This window comes from Bufo gargarizans, chromosome 3 (genome assembly GCF_014858855.1).
Source record: "Bufo gargarizans isolate SCDJY-AF-19 chromosome 3, ASM1485885v1, whole genome shotgun sequence".
Taxonomy (NCBI): domain Eukaryota; kingdom Metazoa; phylum Chordata; class Amphibia; order Anura; family Bufonidae; genus Bufo; species Bufo gargarizans.
Window position 1 is genome coordinate 92,374,788 of NC_058082.1, and position 21,737 is coordinate 92,396,524.

The following is a 21,737-nucleotide window of genomic DNA, read 5'->3' on the forward strand; positions in this document are numbered from 1 at the left end:
GTTATGATAAACAAAAGAGCCGTGCTCTTAGCCAAACCTTTTTTTTGCTATGGACAGTCACATTAGGACTAAACATTGCATATCGCTTTTTTTCTTCATACACATTAATGTAAACTTGTAGGTCTCGTTTTAATAAAAAAATAATTAGAAGGAAAAATGAGACGTGGTCTGTGAGTCACTAGAGTCACCTGATTCATGAGGGGAGCGGACTGCTCCAAGGCAGAGGATGAATGAGATTTTGCTGAACGCTTGTCCACGATACAACACCTCTGGAAGTGTTATATTTCCTCCCCGACAAAAGGAAGCAGCAGATCAGGTAGCGTGTTATTCAGAAGTCTGCAGGGACACGTTATTTCCGGGTTGGACATACACACGGGGCACATTCAGTCCGTCATTACATCTGCATATCTGTTGCCCAAAAGAAAAGAACTAAAAAAGATAGAGCTGAGCAAATCCTTTTTGTAGCGCAAATGCGTCGCTGTGGTTTTCCTACTTTTCTGTAAATTCTTGGGCCCGAAAATATATAAATGTAAAACAAACTGAAAATGGTCTCAAAGATTTAGCGCCGATAACTAGGGATGAGCGAATTTCAAATTTCGGGTTGTGGTATAATCTGAATTGCGTTATGGATTCCGTTACCACGGACCATAACGCAATTCCATGATGGAATGCATATTCATTCGGTCATAATAGAAGTCTATGGCCTGTATAACGGATCCATCCCATTTACTATATGCAGGAGAGGACTCAGGATCAGGAGAGGTCTCCCCTACATAACTGAAACGGGACGGATCCGTTTTGCAGCCCATAGACTTCTATTATGATGGAATGAATAATGGAATGCCTCTAAAGGCATTCCGTCATGGAATTGCGTTATGGTCCGTGGTAACGCATTTCAGACTATACCACAACCTGAACCCAAACTCGCTACTGATAACATTTGCACAGTATTTTTGTTTTTCAGTCCAAATGTTTGTTTTAGAAGGGCCGTACTGGAATACGTGGCCCCACTCCTGTGGACACTGGGTCAGGCGGCTGCACTTTATAGTCCAGTCCTGTTGAGGTGCCTGTGTAAAGACGGAAAGGAATTGATCGGTACCGCCCATCCTCAGTGTAGGCCAGTGATGGCGAACCTTTTAGAGGCCGAGTGCCTAAACTGCAACCCAAAACTCACTAATCGAAAAGTGCCAACACGTCAAATTAACCTGCATACTGATAAAATATAGGCTGTGGGGGTGTGGGTTAACACACGCCTCAGTAAAATGAATGCCCCCGTTGGCACCTCCTAGTATTAAAAATGGCACATTAGTGGCCCCAGTATTAATAATTCCCCAGTAGTGGCCCCCAGTATTAATAAGGCCCCCATTAGTGGCCCCTAGTATTAATAATTCCCCAGTAGTGGCCCCCATTAGTGTTCCCTCAGTATTAATAAGGGCCCCATTAATGGCCCCCAGTGAAATTAATGCCCCCATTAGTGCCCCCCTAGTATTATGTTTCCTCCATAAGTGGCTCCCAGTATTTAATAATGCCCTATTAGAGGCCACAGTATTACTAGTGCCCCCTTCCTCAATCTTCTTGTGCAAAAAAAAAAAAAAAACACCTCCTCCATTTGATCGCGCTGTGGTGAACACTCGCTGCGCACTGAATGCACAGGACAGGACCTGCACTCCAGCATGATGACTCTTTGCAGGTCCTGCTGATTCCAGTCAATGCTGCGACACGTCATCACACTGGAGCGCAGGTCCTGAGCATCCAGCGAGTGTTCCCTGCGGAGTGATCGAATGGATGAGGTGAGTTTTATTTTATTTTTTAACACAAGTAGAAGAGGGGGGGCAAAGGCTGTAGTAACGAGCGCTCCGCAATGGAAGAGCTCATTCGTCATAATGCACAGGTGGCAGGCCTACTCTTGGCCCACACCCAGCCGGTGCCCTCTCTGCTCTAGGCCATCAGTGCTTAGGCCTGGCGAACACTTTTACATTTTCCTGGCTCAAAATAAAGTCTCCAAAACACTGCTTTGAAGCTTAATAGCTGTCTATGGTAGACACCCCCCGCCATATATATATTTTTTGTCCTTCCTTGGGTTCAGCCGACTCTTTACATTCCACAGCCACACTTTTTGGTCACTTCTTTACTTCGAGCGCTTCCTGTGTCGTCATGTACTGGCCCCGACATAACCCTTTCATAGCGCTCACCTCTTGCCATTCTAGATACTTTTGCTATTTAATACTTTTGTGTTTATGTTGTTATTGTGAAGGAGCCCGCGTTATCTTCAGGATAGGTCATCGGTATCAGATCGGTGGGGGTTCTGTACCTGGCACTGTGACCAATTGGCGGTTTTAGGGCTTGCGTCAGAAACTATACAGTGGAAAGAAGCCCCCGTCTTCTATGCAGTCTCTGGCGCCGACATACTGCCGCTCAGCTCCCAAACGGGTACCGGGCATGGATACTACACAGTGGATGGAGGCTTCTGCTTCCGTCTCTTTCCACTGTATACTTTCTCACACCAGTAGCGGCCCGAAACATTGGCGGAAGTGCCTAAGGAGAGGTCATCAATATGGAAGTACCGAAAAAAACATTTAAGACCCCATTACATAGGCTGAGTGAGCAGGCAATTATGGGGAATAAAATATTCGTCAGAGGAGATGAGTGCTGCATGTAAATGCTGCTATCATTTTCTCTTTAGTATGAGGATGACCGATCCCCCATCTCCATCCAGAACCATTGTTTCTTGTGAGCGTTTGCTCTTTCATTCGGTGATCAGTGGCACCTTTACACAGGGCAATTATCGGGAACGTGCATTCATATGACTGTTCATTCCCAATAGCTGTCCCAGGTAAATGAGCCTTTAGGCCAGACTCGGAGTGGCATACTGCTAGGATATGCCACCTATTTCAGACAGTTGCAAGTCCCAGCCCTGGGACCCATACCTACCTCTAGAATGGAGCCCCTAAAGTGAACAAGAGCGCGCCGTGCATGTGCAGCTGCCCGCCATTCATTCCTATGGGAGTTACCATAGAAGTGAAAGGAGCGGTGGCTGCGATTGCCATTAGTTTCTATGGAACTCCCATAGAAATGAATAGAGAGCATGCCTTGCATGTGTGGTACACTTTCGTTAACTTTGGGGCCCCCTTCTAGAGATAGGTGTGGATCCCGGGGGTGGGACTGGCACCTATCTGAAATCGGTGGCGCATGCTAGCAGTATGCTACTAATGTGCGAGGTGACACAACCCCTTTAATTCATCATTACACGGGATCAATATATGGTGCAAGGGGGGGATCAGTGTGTTAGGGGATATTATCTCTCCTCCGACATGCCAAGGGGTCTTTTTTCAGTATTTCAGCTCTCCTATGCCCTAGCTACACAATTTGCATCACCTTGAGCAAGTGTTTAACATTAGGTCTTAATAGACATGTTTATGTGGGTCTAGTGCAGGGATGTCCACATGCAGCTGTTGGAAAACTACAACTTCCAGCATGCCCTGATAGCTGTGGATTGTCCAAGCATGATGGAAGTTGTAGTTTTGCAACCGCTGGAGGGCCGCAGGTCGGACATCCCTGGTCTAGCGTCTACTATTTATAGTCACTTGATATACAACCAAGTAGTAAATAATCCTCAGGGAGTCGCTGACAAATGGAAAGCACCGAGGGCCACAGACAAAGTCATTGCTGATTTATTAGACTCGCATCTCGCACGGCTCTGCATGATTCCTCTGTGTTTTCACACCAGTTATGGAGGAGCAGCGCGGTGGCTCAGTGGTTAGCACTGGTGACTTGCAGCGCTGCGGTCCTCGATTCAGATCTGACCAGGGAAAACATCTGCATGGAGTTTGTATGTTCTCCCCATGTTTGCAGGGGTTTCCTCCGGGTACTTCGGTTTCCTCCCACACTCCAAAACTATACAGACGGCTAAATTGGCTTCCTACAAAATTGACCGTAGTGTGTCAGGGTCGAGCACCTACTGTATATGGCAGCCACTGACTTCCCAGGGGGTCATCCCGGCCATACAACTGTCTCTGCACTTTGAGTCCCTGTGAGAAAGGCGCATTACAAATGCACGTCATTGTCATTACAATGAATCTTCATCGTCCTCCTGTCCTAGCTGCCAGCAACCAAATGCCGACTTTGGCCTATCCACTCTTCTGTCAATCTGGACCTACATTTCTCAGGTAATTTTCCTAACAGTCAGTATGTGGACGTTACAAGTGCATCAGATGCTGTTCCCGGTACCAGTAATATACCTATTCAATTTGACAGTGTTTCGAGACTATGGTGCAACCCCCCATTGACCCAATAATCGCCTCCTCACTTTCATCAAGCTCTTGTCCAGTAGCGCTTCTCCTTAAAGCTCTGACAACGAGCATGTTTGCTAAGGATATACCTAAGACTAGTTTCACATAGGCGGATGGGTGTTCCAGCAGAGAATTCCGGGAATTGGCCGCCCTGGGCAGCGTTTTTTCCTTTGGCTGATTTTCGGCGTATTAGCTAGATAGTGGCCGGATCTCTGCCGGACGCCATTATAGTCAATCGGGACAGGCGGCAGTATCCGGCAGTGCCGGAACCAGAGAACTACTGCTGGAGGTTCTGCCTCCGATATACACTACCTGTGTATTTGCTGTTATCATCTATTGTAATCTCCCTTGTGGAATAAGATTAGAAGATGACTGAATGATGTATGGACTGGTACCATGTATTGTGTATATAAAAAAAATGATCTTCAGTAGCCAAGGTGGTCACGCAGGGGTCTCTAGGCCATGCTTGGCTTCTGTAGATGCTACATTTTTCGGAGCAGGGCCTATACAAGTCTCGATGCGGTTACGTGCTAGTCACTGATCCAACATTGCCCCTGTGCTCGAAAGAAACAGTGCTAACCACCGCGTATATTAGAAGTAAGGATAATCCCTGGTGCTGATCTAAGGACCATGTACGTGTCACTTCCTAACCAGCCCCATGACATAGCGCTCTTTGTAAAAGGGAAGCGCTAGCAAACGGAACTGGCCATTACAGAGATGAAACGCCGCTAATACGGGCGTAGTGTGGAGCATTACTTCTTTACATCAGGCAGGTTTTAAAGAATTGCCAATTTTACAAGAAGTGTTAACAGCCGAAGCCAAAATCTCATCCATTGCAGGGGTGTGCGTTTTCATTAATTATCTTCTGCATTTTATGACTGTACAGAAGACAAACAATGATTAACGCGTCACACTTTGATCACTGTCATATGTAGGTGACAGCTCATGCAAATCATTTTCTCAAAAAGGTGGATCAAACCATTATATGGTAGAGCTGGAATTAGGTGCACGTGTCTGTTGTGTTGCTATGAAAGGTTTGTACAGCGCTGTAGATCTGCAGACGTAAGGCTCGAAGCTCCTGGGACTCCATGCAAAAGGTAAACTAAGGGTGAGTTCACATCAACGCTATATACGTCTGTTGTTCTGCTCCGCTAGAAGAGCAGAAAATAGAAATAGCAGATTACCTGAGACGATTGGAGCTGAACAGGCTCCATTGACTAGAATGGAGACCGTTCCATTTCCGTCCGGTATCCTCTTTTTTTGTTTTTTTGTCCAGTCTGGGGTTTCGCTCTGGTAGACGGGATTAGCGGACCCAGTATAGAGGCAACAAGTTCTTTGGATCAAACAGTTCAGTGTTTTATTCACACTTTAGGCAAGTGACAAAACAAACAGTCATATTCGAACAAAGTCACCTTGCGGCAATTCTGCCTCAAAGAGTCCTTGCGGATAGCAGCACAAACCTGTTTTCACGCCAAACAGGTAGCAAGCCTTCATCTAGACACAAGGCTCCCAGATCCCAACACAGAGACACCGCTTCTGAGCCTAGCTGCCTATTTAAGGACAGCCAGGTGCTGCCAAATCCCGGACCGGCATTTAAAATCCGGTCCGGTATTTGACCTCCCCTGACTTATTGTACATTATTTCTGTTAAGAAATGGGTTCATATAATATAATATAATATAATATAATATATATATATATATATATATATATATATATATAATGAGATGGCTCCATCCTCCATGCATATTCACTCCTCAACATTTAAACTGCAGCACCAAGCAAAAGCCACAGAATTATGGAAATCACGGGATCAACATCTCTATTCAGAGTGAGCACCTCACAAGAAATACATGCACTTACGCTCCTTGGCATGCTATTAGTGAGGTTTACTCAGGATTAATGGTTTTCTCAGGATTGTTCTTCCACACTGAATACATTTGGGCACGCAAATCATCAAGATCAGTTGCTGGCAACTCCCTTTGTAACTTCTGACCAATGACACCCCAAATGTCCTTCTCCTCCCCATGCTTTATAAAACTCAGGGCTTAGGCCACGAATGTAAGCGCCCCGTGCCCATGCTGCAAATTGTAAATAGCTGTTTGCAATGCACTGGCCGTGTGCACTCCGTGGTGCTGGATCTGGACCCATTGACTTGGGTCTGCGATCTGCAAGATATGGAAAAACATAGGACATGTCTCATCTTCTGATTCAAGCTTCCACCCCGCAAAAAATAAGACATGTCCGATCTTCCACCGTGCCTTGCAGATCGGGGACCCATTCAAGCCAATGGGTGCGTATCCACACCACAGAGGTCCGCAATACGGGCACGGAGCCTTTATGTTTGTGGGTAGACTCTCTCAAACTCTCTCCACCATTCAGACTTGAAAATCACCTCTTCGGGGAAGTTTACAACCTGCAATAAATTTAGTAATCATTTGAAAGGGTCTTCTGGGATATATTGGTGGGCACCTGACCATTGGCTCCCTCAATTAGGCTGACTGAATGTACCATGGGACTCCAGCGAGCACTGCATACCGCCCTACATCTGATGGTGGTTGTGTATAGTACTACAGCTCTGTCCTGTTCACTGTGCGGCCCGCCGGCCCACAGAGAGCTGCCAGCTACCAGGCACAGCCACTACCAAATGTACGGCACAGTGCCTTGTAAGGAATGACGTTAACTTTGCGCTCAACAGAGGCTCCTTGAGTTAGCTGATTGGTGGGTGTCTTGGGGTCAGCCCCTCACGATTTGATAACGATGGCCTAGGTGATCATTGTCAAAGTCCCAGAAGGGCCCTTCTGAACCATAACTCTGGTGTAAACCTATCACACTCCAGCCGTCGGGTCCACAGTTCAGGAATCTGAGATAGAAGATGATTCTTGGGTCTTCACACTGGAGTGATGGTGGTCACCAAAGATTATCTCTGAAGGATAGGTGATGTTCCAGTAGGTTTTCCCCAATCTGCAGGACATGCTAGCAGAAGACACTCAGACTTATTTTCTGCTTGAGCAGTGCTTCATTTTCTTGGATGGGTTTGGGTGCCAGTGGTTGAACCATTAATGATGGCATATCCCGCCATCTGTTAGGGCAGTAATTTGATACCTTACATTAGTACGGCAGGCTCACTACTTGGCGGACATGTTCTCTTCTGCAGTCAGTGCCCTCCAGGGGAGTTTGTTCTCACATGAATCTTCATATTGAATTTAGACAACACAAATATTCTTTCTGAGGCACATGTTTAAAAAAATAAATTAAAAATTATTATGAAAACACAGAAATATTTTTTACTGGAGATCTACCTGAAGGCTTTAAAGTAGCTGGGAAAACCTGACACTGAGCTGATCATGGGTAGTCGAAGTAAGCAAGCGCCCCCATGATCAAGTCTCCACTTATTTCCTCTGTAGTGCCGGTGAAATCCGTGGCCTCTATGTGCAATGCACAGACGTTCTGGGTCCTCCAGATGGACAGCTAATCTTGGCAATAGCTCTGACCTTGTATGTGCCACCACATGGGCAGAATGAGGACCTGTGTACCTGGCCCTAGCAGTAGCTCCACTCCTGAAGACAGACCGTCAGCTATGCATTGCAGGTCTGTGGGGTGCGGTCAACTGGCATCCCCAGGTCTAGATTCTGACCACTATCCGTCAGGTGAGTACCCTGTGCCACGCTATTTATAAATCCCTCAGTGTGTTAGAAAGCCATGTACAGCTGTATTCGGAGGCGGTGTGCCGCCATACTGTACTCCGTCAAATGCTATAATGTATATGGGACATCATCTTCCTAGCAGCAATGCTCTGATGTCTCAGTCGGTAGCAATGACTTGAATGGTTTGCCAGGTCCGTCATGCTGCTTTCTGCCCTAGGACAGGACACCTGGGCACAGGTACCAGGCTTCCTACTAAAACAGTTATTTAACCCTTCAGTGGCTTCTTGTTCTGTTGTGATTTACAGCGCTGGTTGAGATGGTCGCAAACAATTGATTATAAACAGCAATGATGTTTTTATTTGAAAAATTAATCCTGTAAATGAAATCACCGGATCCCGGAGTGGCTGAGAGCGGTGTAAACTATCACCCTCATTTACTACTGCAAACAACTGCACAACAAAGCCATTTGTCACCGCTGAGCGCTTTTATGGCCAGACAGTCGTTGCACGGAGTAAGTAAGTGCTTGCTTTGAACACAGTTCTCTCTGAAAAATGCCGATATTAAGTTGTCTTTTTTTAATTTTTAAATTTTATTTATTTTTTTCATTTTTACTCAGAGTATTTTCACTGGTCGCAGTAGTATTTCTTTGATTGAGGGAGCATGACCTCTGAAGTTACAAGAGGCGATTACATATAAATGGAGTATGAGGAGCCATCAGTAAATGTCGTTAAAGAGGACCATTCACCTCTCCTGATGTTCCTGTTTAATAGCTTCATGCATCCCCCATGTAATAACAATTCTGGAGCCTTTATTCTTATGGCTCTATGTTGTGCCATTCCTTTATTATTTCTACTATGTAGTTATGAATGACTTGCCAGCAGTCTGCAGTAAGGGTACAGAGGGGAGGTAACCAGTTTAGGGGGTGTACAAATGTAAAGTTATGCACATGGGAAGGAATAATGCAAGTCACCCGTACGTACTAAATGGTAAAACACTCGGTAACACTGACATGGAAAAGGATCTAGAAAATTTTAATAAACAGCAAACTAAGCTGCAAAAATCAGTGTCAGGCAGCTGCTGCCAAGGCCAATAAGATAATGGGTTGCATCAGAAGGGGCATAGATGCCCGTGATGAGAACATTGTCCTACCAGTTTACAAATCATTAGTCAGACCACACATGGAGTACTGTGTACAGTTCTGGGCTCCTGTAAACAAGGCAGACATAGCAGAGCTGGAGAGGGTCCAGAGGAGGGCAACTAAAGTAATAACTGGAATGGGGCAACTACAGTACCCTGAAAGATTATCAACATTAGGGTTATTCACTTTAGAGAAAAGACGACTGAGGGGAGATCTAATAACTATGTATAAATATATCAGGGGTCAGTACAGAGATCTATCCCATCATCTATTTATCTCCAGGACTGTGACTGTGATGAGGGGACATCCTCTGCGTCTGGAGGAAAGAAGGTTTGTACACAAACATAGAAGAGGATTCTTTACGGTAAGAGCAGTGAGACTATGGAACTCTCTGCCTGAGGAGGTGGTGATGGTGAGTACAATAACGGAATTCAAGAGGGGCCTGGATGTATTTCTGGAGCGTAATAATATTACAGGCTATAGCTACTAGAGAGGGGTCGCTGATCCAGGGATTTATTCTGATGCCTGATTGGAGTCGGGAAGGAATTTTTTCCCCAAAACTGAGGAAAATTGGCTTCTACCTCACAGGTTTTTTTTTGCCTTCCTCTGGATCAACTTGCAGGATAACAGGCCGAACTGGATGGACAAATGTCTTTTTTCGGCCTTATGTACTATGTTACTACCGTATGTTACCTGCACAGTCTGAACATGGCAGCACTGATTGGATAGAGTCAGACTGTGCAGGGACACCCCCCCAACTGGTTACCTCGCCTCTGTACCCTTACTGCAGACTGCTGGCAAGTCATTCATAACTATATAGTAGAAATAATAAAGGAATGGCACAACATAGAGCCAAAGAATAGATGCTCCAGAATTGTCATTACATGGGGGATGCATGAAGCTATTAAACAGACCTGTCAGGAGCGGTGAAAGGTCCTCTTTAAATAAACTGATATCATGATGGGTAAAGGTTTATTTAGACAAGTAGATAATCGTTCAGGAGTGACCTACCGTCACAAGGCCAGTGATGACGACGACGAGCATTTACATGCAGGGAGCATCATGTGCAAATTCGTTCATATTCCAGTCGTATACTCGCTTAGGCTGCGTTCTCCTGTCCAGTTTCCAGTAGGTTGGTCCGGTAGAGAATCCGGCATTGCCAGATTCAGCAGATCACTGTGGATCCATATTGACTATAATGGGATACGGCAGTGATCCGGCTGCTTTCCAGCATAAATGCCAGCTGTCAGACAGACAAATACAACATGCAGTGGTTTTTTGTCCTGCCGACAGCCGGCATTTATGCTGGATCAGGCTGCCGATCATCTGTAATGGAGCTGTGAACACAGCGTTAAACGATGATCCTTGACAGTGTTCAGACAGGCCTTTTGGAGAAGGGAAAGGTCACCAGAGGCACATTTACATGACCACAATTCATTAACGAGAACCGATAATTTACTTATTTGCATCAACGATTTTACAAATCAGTCGCTACATAGATTCACAATACACAATTATCGTCCACCATGAGCTGGAATCGTAACGATTATCTTCTCGGCTAAATGAGCCTTAACTGTACCATGGACGAGATTGTGAATGGTGCCCGGGCTCGTCAGTGGCAGGGATAGGGCTAAGTATTCTGTTTCTTTCTTGCTTATTTGCTTTTTTTAACTTCATAAACACAACCCCCTTTTATAATGTCTGTGTCTCCTTATCGGCTACAATACTTTTCAGAAGTTTTAGGCAGGTGTGAAAAAAGTGCTGTAAAGTAAGAAATATTAAAGGGGTATTTCCATCATAGACCATGGAGACATATAGTTAGGATATGCCCCCATTGTCTGATAGATGCGGGTCCCTCCGAGAACGGAGTAGGGAAAGTTGTTGGAGGGTGCATGCGCCGCCGTCCACCATTCATTCCAATGGGTCCTATTTCTGTCGGCACCATAGAAATGAATGGAAGCGGTGGCCGCACAAGCGCCGTGCGCTCCCATTCACTTGTATGGGGAGAGCGCTTGGCGATGGCCGTAACCTGGGAAACCCTGGGTGGGGGGTGTATCCTCAACTGTGATGTCGCCACGCTGTGTGCGTCAGGTCCTTCTACCTCTAGTAAGGAGCAAAATGCTCTGTTCATGCAAGTGGATGACATATTATATATAGTTTAGCCCTTGTATGGCACTTTTTTTTTACATTGTACCTGTTTTTAATGGTCATTAGAGGTGTGCACTCCTGTCTAAACATCCGTTAAAAATGGCCCCATTGAGTTCAATGGGATCACCTGGCCGTGAAAACGTCCAGAAATAACAGCCATGTGAATAGCCCCATAGACTTTAATGGGCTCTGAAATTAGCCATGTGACAGCCATTTTTTACTGTTGTGTGAATGTAGCCTTAACCCGAGCCGTGTAGTCTACATGTTCCCCTATATTTATATGCCCATTTGGGTGTCCTCAGCACCATCACCTCAGGTACGTAATTCAAGGAGATGTTCACATCTGCAGCTGTCCTCATGCAGCAGGAGTGTCATCTCCGAGCTGCGCCCGTGACGTCTCCAAACATCTGGTCAGACAGGTTTCTCTCTGCTGCGTCTAGAGACCGTCTAATTATTCTAATAGACATGCAGCGTTGGGAGGTAGACTTTTCCCTGTGTGCCGTCGATTGAGAAACCTTCTCTCCGTGTTTTGTTTCAGCAAACTTAAGAGTTGGAAAAGGGATGTGAAATGGCTGCACGCCGTGTCCGGAGAGTGGTTCGAGGAGATCCAGAAGAAGAAGTTTAAGGATGATCCTGACGTGAGGAGCCTTGTGAGGCCACCTCTGAACCATCGTCTGAAGAAGAAAACCCCTAAAGGCGGTGAGTCAGTGAACGGGGAAGTAAGAGGAGGTGGGTTGTCTGTCAGCGGTAATGAGAAAAATCGGTTTCCCTTTTCCAAACAGCAGTAAATTACAAAGTGCCCGTGAGATGATTGACATGAAGACTTAGAGGTCCTCAGACCTGCCCAAAAAGTATTGACCTGTAGTAATCCTTTAGGCCCTGGGCTCATCTATGGTCTCTTCTACAACCTGCCTCATTAGCAAAGGGAAACTTGACCTGTAGTAGTACATGATGTCTGTTTTTTAAGAAGGGCGAATGCCCCCTGGCACAGTCTTTATTTGATAGGGCTGGCACTTTGTCAGGAGTTACCTCACTGCTTTGTCAATTCTACATTGCAAAATGCTTAAATAGTGTAAAGGTAACACTATTTTACTATGTGCCCCCTCTTAGTGACCACTTTTTGGAAGTCTAGCTACTGCTCTGGTCAGATAGATCAGGATGTCGGCCAGCGCTGAGCATTTATCTGTAGAGATATTCGGCTGGGACGGGAAGAGTTCTCAAGCAGAACATTGGTGCCAGCTAGATGGGAACCTGGTCTGAGGCAGTTTTACCCAACCATGTCTGTCCCATGGTCATCCAGGCTGGCATTACGATGGGCTGATACAGATCGACATAGAAAGCCTCTAGTACAAAATAAAGATGTTTTTCAGATGTTGCTATAGACGCTATATAGAAAAAACACTTGGGTTTTGGCAGGGGTTTTCATTAAGTTTTTACCAGTGGACCTTTTTAGCTGACTTGATTTACCTGTAAAAACCGAAAATCATTGCAATATTTCACTGATGTGATTTTAGCCACAAGCGACTGCGTCGCCTGAATACACCCTTAGGCGGAGTTCACACTTCAGTTATTTCCATCAGTGATTGCGAGCCATAACCAGTATGAAGCCTACACAGAGATGAGGTATAAGGGAAAGATCTGCTCCTGCTCTGTATTTAGAGCTGCACCTGGTTTCGGCTCAGAATCACTGATGGAAATCACTGACCAAATAACTGAAGTGTGAACTTGGTCTAACTGTAGACACCTAGTGACCGGCAGAGTACGTCTCCTCATTTCCAGGCCGCTTTTTTGCACAAGTAAAACAAATCAGTGCATGTTCACATGGCAGATTTTTTCATCAGACCCTTGGATTTTTGCGGCTGATCCGAAGACGAGCATGCAATTTGTAAGTCCATGATAACAATGGGAGGTGGATTTTAAGCAGATATCGATATAAAGTATGTGAGAAAATCTGCATGGAAAAATCTGCCACCTGAACATGTCCTAAAAGAATGTGCTTCCTACGTAATCGCAGTCCAGAGCTGGGATGCAGAACGCCACTTTCTCCTCTGTAAGTGCAGGTGGTGTGTATTAAAGGTGTTTTCTGGGAAAATAAAATTTAGTATAGGCCATCAATGTGCGCTCAGTGGGTTAAACAACCTGATCAGCAGAATGATGGTTTGCAGTGGTTTCTGGAGCAGCACGGCCGCCTTGTATTGCTGATCGCTTGTTGTAGAAACCCATAAATCATAATGGGGTAGATGTATTTATTTCAGGTTTTTGGTTCTGTTTTTATATATAAATTCATAGAACTTATGCCTTGTTCCGAACCGCATATTTATGGGTCTCCCTGAGTTGGAAAGAGTGGTAGTTCTCTGGCCCAAGCTTTTTCAGCACTTTGCACTTGGGAAAAGAACCATATTTTCAGACTATAAGACGCACCCCCAGTTTAGATAATATAAAATTAGAACAAATATTTTCTACTTATTCTACCTTCCCTGTTGGTTTAATGAAATGGAGGATCCCTTCTTCAGGCATTGATGATCGATAGATGGAGAGATAGATTGGATGGCAGATAGATAGATAGTAGATAGACAGAGAAAGAGAGACATGGAGATAGATAGACATACATACAAGCACCACAGGGCTTTGCTCCTTGCCTGTAAAATGAAAAAAGAAGCAAAATGAACTAAGAGCTACCCAGTGTATACCCCATAAGTACCTGGAATATGAGGAAAAACTCTCAAGGAAGGATGGCTATAATGCTTTTCCAGCTGGCTTAGGTCACAAACAGCTGAAGGGGAGGTCCGCTTTAACTACGTATATCTCCTGATTAGGATAGTCTAAGCTTTAAAACAAGATCAGAATCACAGCATTATGTCTACTACATTGGGTGATATAGCTGTTAGAATCGGGTCAGGAGTAAAAGCCCATTGCTATAATTCCCGACCTGATTTCTAACAGCTGTATCTCCCAATGTCCGCTTTCAAACAAGACCAGAACCAGGTCTCTAGCTGCTCCCAGTCCGGAGATATAAGTGGTTAAAGCGGCTCTCTCACCCTGCTGCCTCTCTGCTGAAAGCCCAGCAAGCCCTCAAGCTTTGAAATAGTGCTGAAGAGCCCTGCTGATGAATAAGACATCGGGGCCAATACATAAACACATGTGACTGCAGACTATAAGACGCAGGATTTTTTCTATCTAAAAAGTGTCCGCAAAATACGGTATTTGACTGAGGTTCCCACTGCACTCTGAGAGGTACTGGCACACCATTCATATGATGCATACAGGAAATGTCCCCCAGTGTCTCCATTTTGATGTAAGGCTATAATAGACTGTCCCTTGTCACCCCTGCACTCTCTGGTTTTGTTATCTTCAGTCAGTCACTGTACACGTCTAGCTTGTATTAGTCTCAGATAGGCCAGAGGGAATTTCTTTCCCTGGGGCAGTCGCATACTGTGTAGATAAGGCGGCACATGATGTGTATCTGTCATCATATGACGTGCTCAGTGGATCGTCTGCACATAGGAGAGTGATATTTCAGCATTTACATACGGCTATGGGTTGCAGGGAGTGGTTTCATCATGGTTTGTACGCGACAATTAGTCAGAGCATTCTTTTATTTGGTGATGTAAGGGATTTTCTGGGGGAATAATTTTGCGTATAATTGTGGATGAAGTGAGTCAAAATAACAAATAATCATTAGTCACCGATCCCCGGTCATGGCTGCTTTCCTGCTAGCTCTGGTCTCCGCTCTGCTCCACTTCCTGGTTCCGGTTATCGACGTGCAGGAAATAGCTTGGACTGCCAATCACTGGCCACAGCGGTAAATCGCCTAATCCGAGCTGTTCCCTGTGTGTCCAGCCCAAGAATTCACTCCAAATCTGTGTCAGAACCAACATGTGTGACCATGCCTTAGTCCAAAAGTGTCTAGTTTGATTGCCTACGGACTTGTGCACAACGGTGCTGTGAACACGAACCGCATAGTGTAGCACATGGGGGGGGTCTGCAGGTCCATATTACAAACCCATACATACATATAAGAGCCAACATGTACCCCCCCCTCCCCCCGTAATAAGAATCCCAAATACAGTAATGGCTAGTGTCATCCTAGAAACAAGGGACCCCCTGTATTTACTCAGATTTCACTAATTGGGTGTATGAAAATGGGTTTTCTAAACAGGTTGGGCCCTTTAGAGAGTACCCGTCGCCAGTTTTAGGTGCTAGTGTAGATTCTTGCTCCTAGAATTTGACCAGCCCTGCTAGAAACCATACTGAGAGTTATAAACCATAAAAGCGCAGTCGCTCTCTGTGCTTGATCATGGGCATAATAACTATAACCATAGCACTTGCTGTGGAGCCCAGAGATTGGAGGGGCCCTATCCGGTGCAAGAACATTGTGCCTTTTTCTGGGGAATAACATTATAGCGCAGGGATCAGCAACCTCCGGCACTCCAGGTGCTCTGAAACTACAATTCCTAGCATGCTTCATTCACTTCTGTGGGCGTTAGAAGAACAGCCTAGCATGTTTGCATGTTGGGAGTTGTGGTTTCACAGCATCTGGAGTGCCGAAGGTTGCTGATCCCTGTTATAGTGGCCTTTTATTGTAATGTGGTTTTTCTGAGATATTATACTATCATTTGCTACTGTTTTACACTAGGCGGTGGGAGCCCCATCTTCTTTTGCTGTGGGACCCTACGAATTAGGCCTCATGTGTGTGCAACCGTATGTATTTTGTGGTCCACAAAATACAGATGATGTCTGTGTTGCATTTTTTTCTTTTCTTTTTTTGCGGATCCGTTCACTTCAATGGGTTCATGGACCGCATTTGCGGCCAAGAATAGGACATGTTCTACCTTTTGCGGAGCGGACAAAAGTGACGATCTGTGTGCTTTCCACATCCATGTGTCTGTTCTGCAAAACAATAGAATGTGTCCTATACTTTCCGCAAAATGCGGTCCACGGAAAAAAAATAACGGATACAACACGGAAATCATTCGTATTTTGCGGATCGCAACATACATACGGTCGTGTGCATGAGGCCTTATAGTTTACACCCCTGCGCTTGATTACAATAAGGGCAGCACATCATCACGTGTTCTGCCTAGTGAAGTGTATCTAAGCTGCGGCGTGTGCTGCCGTCACCGAGCAGCTAACAATAGACGCACACTATGCACTTTGAACCCGTGAGGGATGATTTTTATGTGATAATTACTGGTGTGCACTAGGTGCTGGCAGATAAAGCCGGAGACGAGGCGCGCCAGCACCTTGTGGTGACAGGGGATGTATCATTTCATTTCAAAAAAAGGGAACTCATCATGGATTATGTGATTGTTTTCTTTATTTTTATCATTTTAACTCTATCGCCTCCAGCCTGCCGAGGTGCGCCCATTTATAACGCGTCTTCTCACATGGAAAAATGGTAAAGAGGTCTTCTTTGCTTTCAGAGCCGGAATCCTCTAGAATGACAACATCTCGAAACTTGCAGTCCCCAAAGAACCCTGGACCATCTTTCCTCGGACTTCGCTCGCCGTTATCTTCTTTGTTCTCCTTCAGGAAATCTGCAAAGCAAACTCTGAAACCGCCATCTCCGCACGAGAGGTAATGCTTCGTTTTATCTGATACGGTATGATCATTGATCCGAGGTTGCAATGGTTATGGCTACGCGGACGATCTGTCTTCTGTGATCTTATTCTTCGTGCCCTGTCTACATTGGTACATTGCTGCACCTAGACCCACAGGCCTGCCCACTTTTTAAGACCTGGCGTGAGCGTGGGAAAAGTCGCAGATTGCAGCGCAAATAACCTTTACGCTGCTGGATAGTAAATGACCCCCTATGTTCATGTCTGTTTGGATGGAATCCCATTATCTTATTTGCCTTAGGCCTCATGCACACGACCGTTGTGTGTTTTGCGGTCTGCAGAACACGGATGGCGTCCGAAGCTCCCAAAGAGAACGAGAATTCGCCTCGCATGCGCCACAACCCTCCATTTATTTTTATGGGAGTGCCGAAAATAGCTTGGCTATTTCCAGCAGTTCCATAGAAGCGAATAGAGTGGTGGCCCTTGCATGCTCTCCATTAATTCCTATGGGACTTTCAAAAATCTTTGAGCATGCCACTCTGTTATTTTCAGCCCTCCCGTAGAATTGAAAGGAGGGCAGCCGTGCATGCTGCGAGGTGCACTCTTGTTCTGTTTGGGAGCTTCTTTCTAGAGATAGGTGCGGGTCCCACCTAGCTGACATTTTTGGTACTCTATATACTAGCAATATGTCGCCAGTATTCAAGGGGAAACAAATCCATTAAGCTCACGCAGTGCGCTTATCTGAACTTTTGGGCATTCTGTTCTAGAGATAGGTGTAGGTGCCATGCCACCTCTGAGACCCTCACCTATCTGACATTGGTAGCATATCCCAATGATATGCCATCAATGTTCAAGGTGAGTAACATCATCTCCAGGTTGTAAAACTCTACTCTGTAAGCCCTCTAATGAACATGGGTATAAGAGGGAGGCCCGATACTGGCCCCTGTGGCCCCCCCCCCCCACTGGTGATTGTGACCCAATCTACTGTACCCTCTGCTTCCTATCAGCCATTTGTTAACCCAAGTACACATATTCTTCCCTAGTCCCCGTATCCTCATTTTATGTACCAACTTTTTAAGTCTAATGTCTATGAAAGGTGTAGAATCCCAAGGTGTAAGGTTCTTATCACTGATACCCCAGGAAATCATCTGTAAGAAAACCCTCAAATATCTTACCCACAGTAGAGGTAGAACCTACCGGCGTATAGTTTCTAGGCTCACTTTTTTTTTTTTTACCCTTTTAAAAAAAAATTATTGGTGCCACATTTGTACCTCATTCTACTTAATTCCTTAAGAACTTGGGGGTGGGCGGCCTCCAGGCCGAGGGATTTGTCAGTTTTAGCGTACGTCTAACACTGGTGGAGGTCAGGTTCACAGAGTAGCGGTGATCCTGTAGAAATGAATGGGGTTGCCATGTGAGTCGCACAAAATCCAACACTACGACTGGCACAGCGATCCCATTCATTTCTATGGGATCACCGCTACTCTGCGAACCTGGCCGCGACCACTGTCGCCATGTAGCCGTACCTTTTAGTGTTTTTAGGCACTTCTTCCTGGGTTAAGCAGGTGACATTTATTGGAGAATTTACATGATCCCTAATTATGTCACCTGTCATTGGATTATCCTGTGTAAGTGCAGAATGGAAGAAGGCATTTATTAGACTGGCCTCTTCCTCGTCCTCCTCCACCATTACACCCAGATTATTTTTGGAGGGCCAACACATTTACTTTTAAGTTCCTTATTGTTAAAAGTGTTGGCCGTCTCACAAGCAGCGTGATCAGGACTGTAGTGCGCAGCCAAGCTTTAGCAGCGGAGATCAGAGGAACCTTTGGTTGCCGACTTTCAACTCTTTGAATGCTGCAGCATTCATAGGGAGAAAGCGGGGGAAGCGCCGATTTCTGACAGTCAAGGCTCGTGCAGAGTTTGGGCAGACAGTCTATTGCACCGATAAAGATTTATTGATACCTTAAATGATTAACGTGAACATTTCGGCTTGTATGAAAGGTCCCTGACAGACATATAAGGGGAGATGTATCATTTAGCTTGTGCCTAAAAAGTGGCATTAAAATTCGGCAGACTGCGTGTTTGTGACTTTTTAAATGTGACTTTAAAAAAAAATATATATATATTTTTACGCTACTTTTCCGAAAGGGGCATGACAAAGGGAAGGGGGTGGCGCATGGACTGCCGGAGGATGCACCTAACTTATGATGAACGCAGGGAGCACAGAAAGCACCAGTCTTGATAAACCCCCCCATAGTTCACCGGGTTATAGCATAACATCCACTGCTGCTCACAAACATTAGGTGACCCCCACCAACAATATATTATTACCTGATGAACAAGCATTTCAGTAGTTCATTCGGTAATCGGCATTGGACTCTAGGCGGGCCGATTATTGCTAAAGAGCATTCGTATGGATGCTGAGTGGCGATAATCTGCCTCAATATCGGGCACTGTAAAAGGGCCTTTAATTTAAGGGAAAGAATTTACCGCCGTATTCTCACATGCCACTTGGCACCAGTGTTGTGGCGTGCACTGTATGACAAATGACCAGTTTTCCAATGCGTTCGCACACTAATTAAAGATGAAGCCATGTTGTTAAAAGGGCTTCTTTTTTCTATTGATGACTGATCAGATCGGCAGGGGTCCCAGCACCAGCTGCTGATCAGCTTTTTGAAGAGAAAGCACTGCTTGTACGAGCGCTGCCTTCCCTTCATTGTTTACCTGCTCGCCGTCACAACTGCAGCGGAGAGCAGTGTAATTACAACTATAGTATAACCATTCATTTCTAGGGGGCAGCTCCATCCTTTAAACAGACAAAGCTATCCCATAGAAGTGAATGGGGGTGCCATAGCTGCAGTTATACTGCTCGCCGCTGCGGTTGCAACGGCGAGCAGGTAAGCAGAGAAGAGAAGGCAGCGCTTGTACGCTTTCTCTGCAAACAGCTGATCGGCGGGGGAGATGGCAGTCAGGCCCCCGCCGATCTGATATTGATCACCTATCCTGAGGATAGGTCATCAATATAAAAAAGCATCTGTAATTACCTCTTGGACAACAAACGTATCGCAAGACTTTGAACGCACAACACTACTGGGGCTTCCTGGCACCTTAAAGCAAACTTTTCCTATTGAAAATGCAGTATGGTATAGAGCAGGAGGAGCTGAGCAGACTGATATTCAGTATAACTTGTAACTTATTCATTTAAATCTCTGCTCTTTCTGTGCCTGAGTCCAGTGGGCGGTCCTAATATCTATGTGCAGTCATGCAGGGAAAGCCTTCAGTCACGGGGTAGGACCGCCCACTGGACTCCTAAGCTCAGGGTAAGCAGAGATCATCTGACAAAAAGCTACACGTATCAGTCTGCTCAGCTCCTTCTGCTGTGTAACATGCTGCCGGGCAGTGACATAGGTGCCACTGTTATTACATTGGTTGTTGTGTATGTATAATTTACATCTACAAAAAATAATAATCTTTATTTATATAGCGCCAACATATTCCGCGCGTTTTACAATTCAGAGGGTTCATGTGCTATCAGAATCCTACATTACATAGCAGCAAACATCTCAACACTGAAAACAAGAGCTGACAGTCTGTGAGGAGATGGGGGTGACGCAGAAGGTAACAAGTGCTTTTTTTCGGAGCGGTCTGGCCACCTTAACACAATAGGGTAGTAGATATAAAGCTGCATGAGCCGCCAGCAGAGCTTCTGAGGGCATGGGGTGGGAATAAATGAAGGGGGGGAGGGTGAATGGAGGAGAGTTAGATTAAGGCCTCATGCACATGACCGTTGTGTGCATCCGCGGCCGTTGTTCCATTTTCCGGAAAATGCACCGTTTGGCATCCGCGTCCGTGATCCGTGTTTCCAGTCCGTGAAAAAAATATGACCTGTTTTTTTTCACGGACAACGGTTCACGGACCCATTCAAGTCAATGGGTCCGTGAAAAATCACGGATGCACACAAGATTGATTCGTGTCCGTGATCCATGTCCGTTTTTTCCTATCATTTCAAAGGCAAACTTGACTTAGATTTTTTTTTTTTCATTTTTCATGTCCGTGGATCCTCCAAAAATCAAGGAAGACCCACGGAAGAGAAAACGGACACAGATCACGGAACAACGGAAACCGCAAAAAAAAAAACGTCCGTGTGCATGAGGCCTTAGGGATGTGATGGGCTATTCAGTGAAGTAATAAGCTGTCAATTTAAAGGGAACCTGTCACCTTGAAAACAGTGTTTGAGCTGCAGGCAACATGTCATAGAGCAGAAGGAGCGGAGACTGATATATAAGGAAACATTTAGTAAAACGCTTACTTTATTCATTTACATTCCTGCTCATTCTGGGCTGTGAAGTCCAGGAGGCGGTCCTATCAGTGACTTGACAGCCTCCCCTCTATAGCTGTGTATACAGAGAGAGCTGTCAATCACTGATAGGACCGCCTCCTGGACTTCACAGCCCAGAATGAGCAGGAAATTAAATGTATAAAATACAAGTTTTACTAAATTTTCCCCCATAAAACTGTACATCAATCTGCTCAGCTCCTCCTGCTCTATAACCTGCTGCCTGTATTTTCCATTGCATTTTCATAGTGACAGGCTCCCTTTAATGTTACCCTACGTAAGGGCAGCATTTTACAGCTACAAGTCCATACTTATAACGGCACAGAAGATCTGTCTGTCCCCGTGCCTGCTGGAAGTGAATTCTATCATTGTATTGATAGCCCATCAGTATCAGATGGGTGGAGGTCCGACACCCCCGCCGATCAGCGGAGAAGTTTGAGACAGAACTACACAGCGCCATCCATTGTGTAGTGGACAGAACTGCAGCTCCCATTGAAGCGTGGATGCAATTTAATAAAAATATTGATGTAAAGGGGTCCAACTCTGCTGGATTAGCGGCGGTCCTAGAGGTCGTACCTCCGCCAGTCCAACATTATTGACCTAACTAAGGAAATACCAG

The 21,737-nt window shown here is 45.4% G+C and overlaps 1 protein-coding gene across 2 annotated transcripts in view; it reads left to right on the forward strand.

Moving 5' to 3' along the window:
- Positions 1-21,737, forward strand: part of EXPH5 (exophilin 5) — a 78,907-nt gene that overhangs the window by 42,215 nt on the left and 14,955 nt on the right. Inside the window, exons 1-3 of one of the 2 annotated variants that reach the window (XM_044284583.1) lie at positions 7,649-7,938; positions 11,760-11,920; positions 16,645-16,798. In XM_044284583.1, the coding sequence (XP_044140518.1) occupies positions 16,662-16,798 (137 nt within the window). In that variant the 5' untranslated portion in view covers positions 7,649-7,938; positions 11,760-11,920; positions 16,645-16,661. Of the gene's footprint in view, positions 1-7,648; positions 7,939-11,759; positions 11,921-16,644; positions 16,799-21,737 lie in introns of those variants that run through there. The other variant, XM_044284582.1, reaches the window with a different exon arrangement.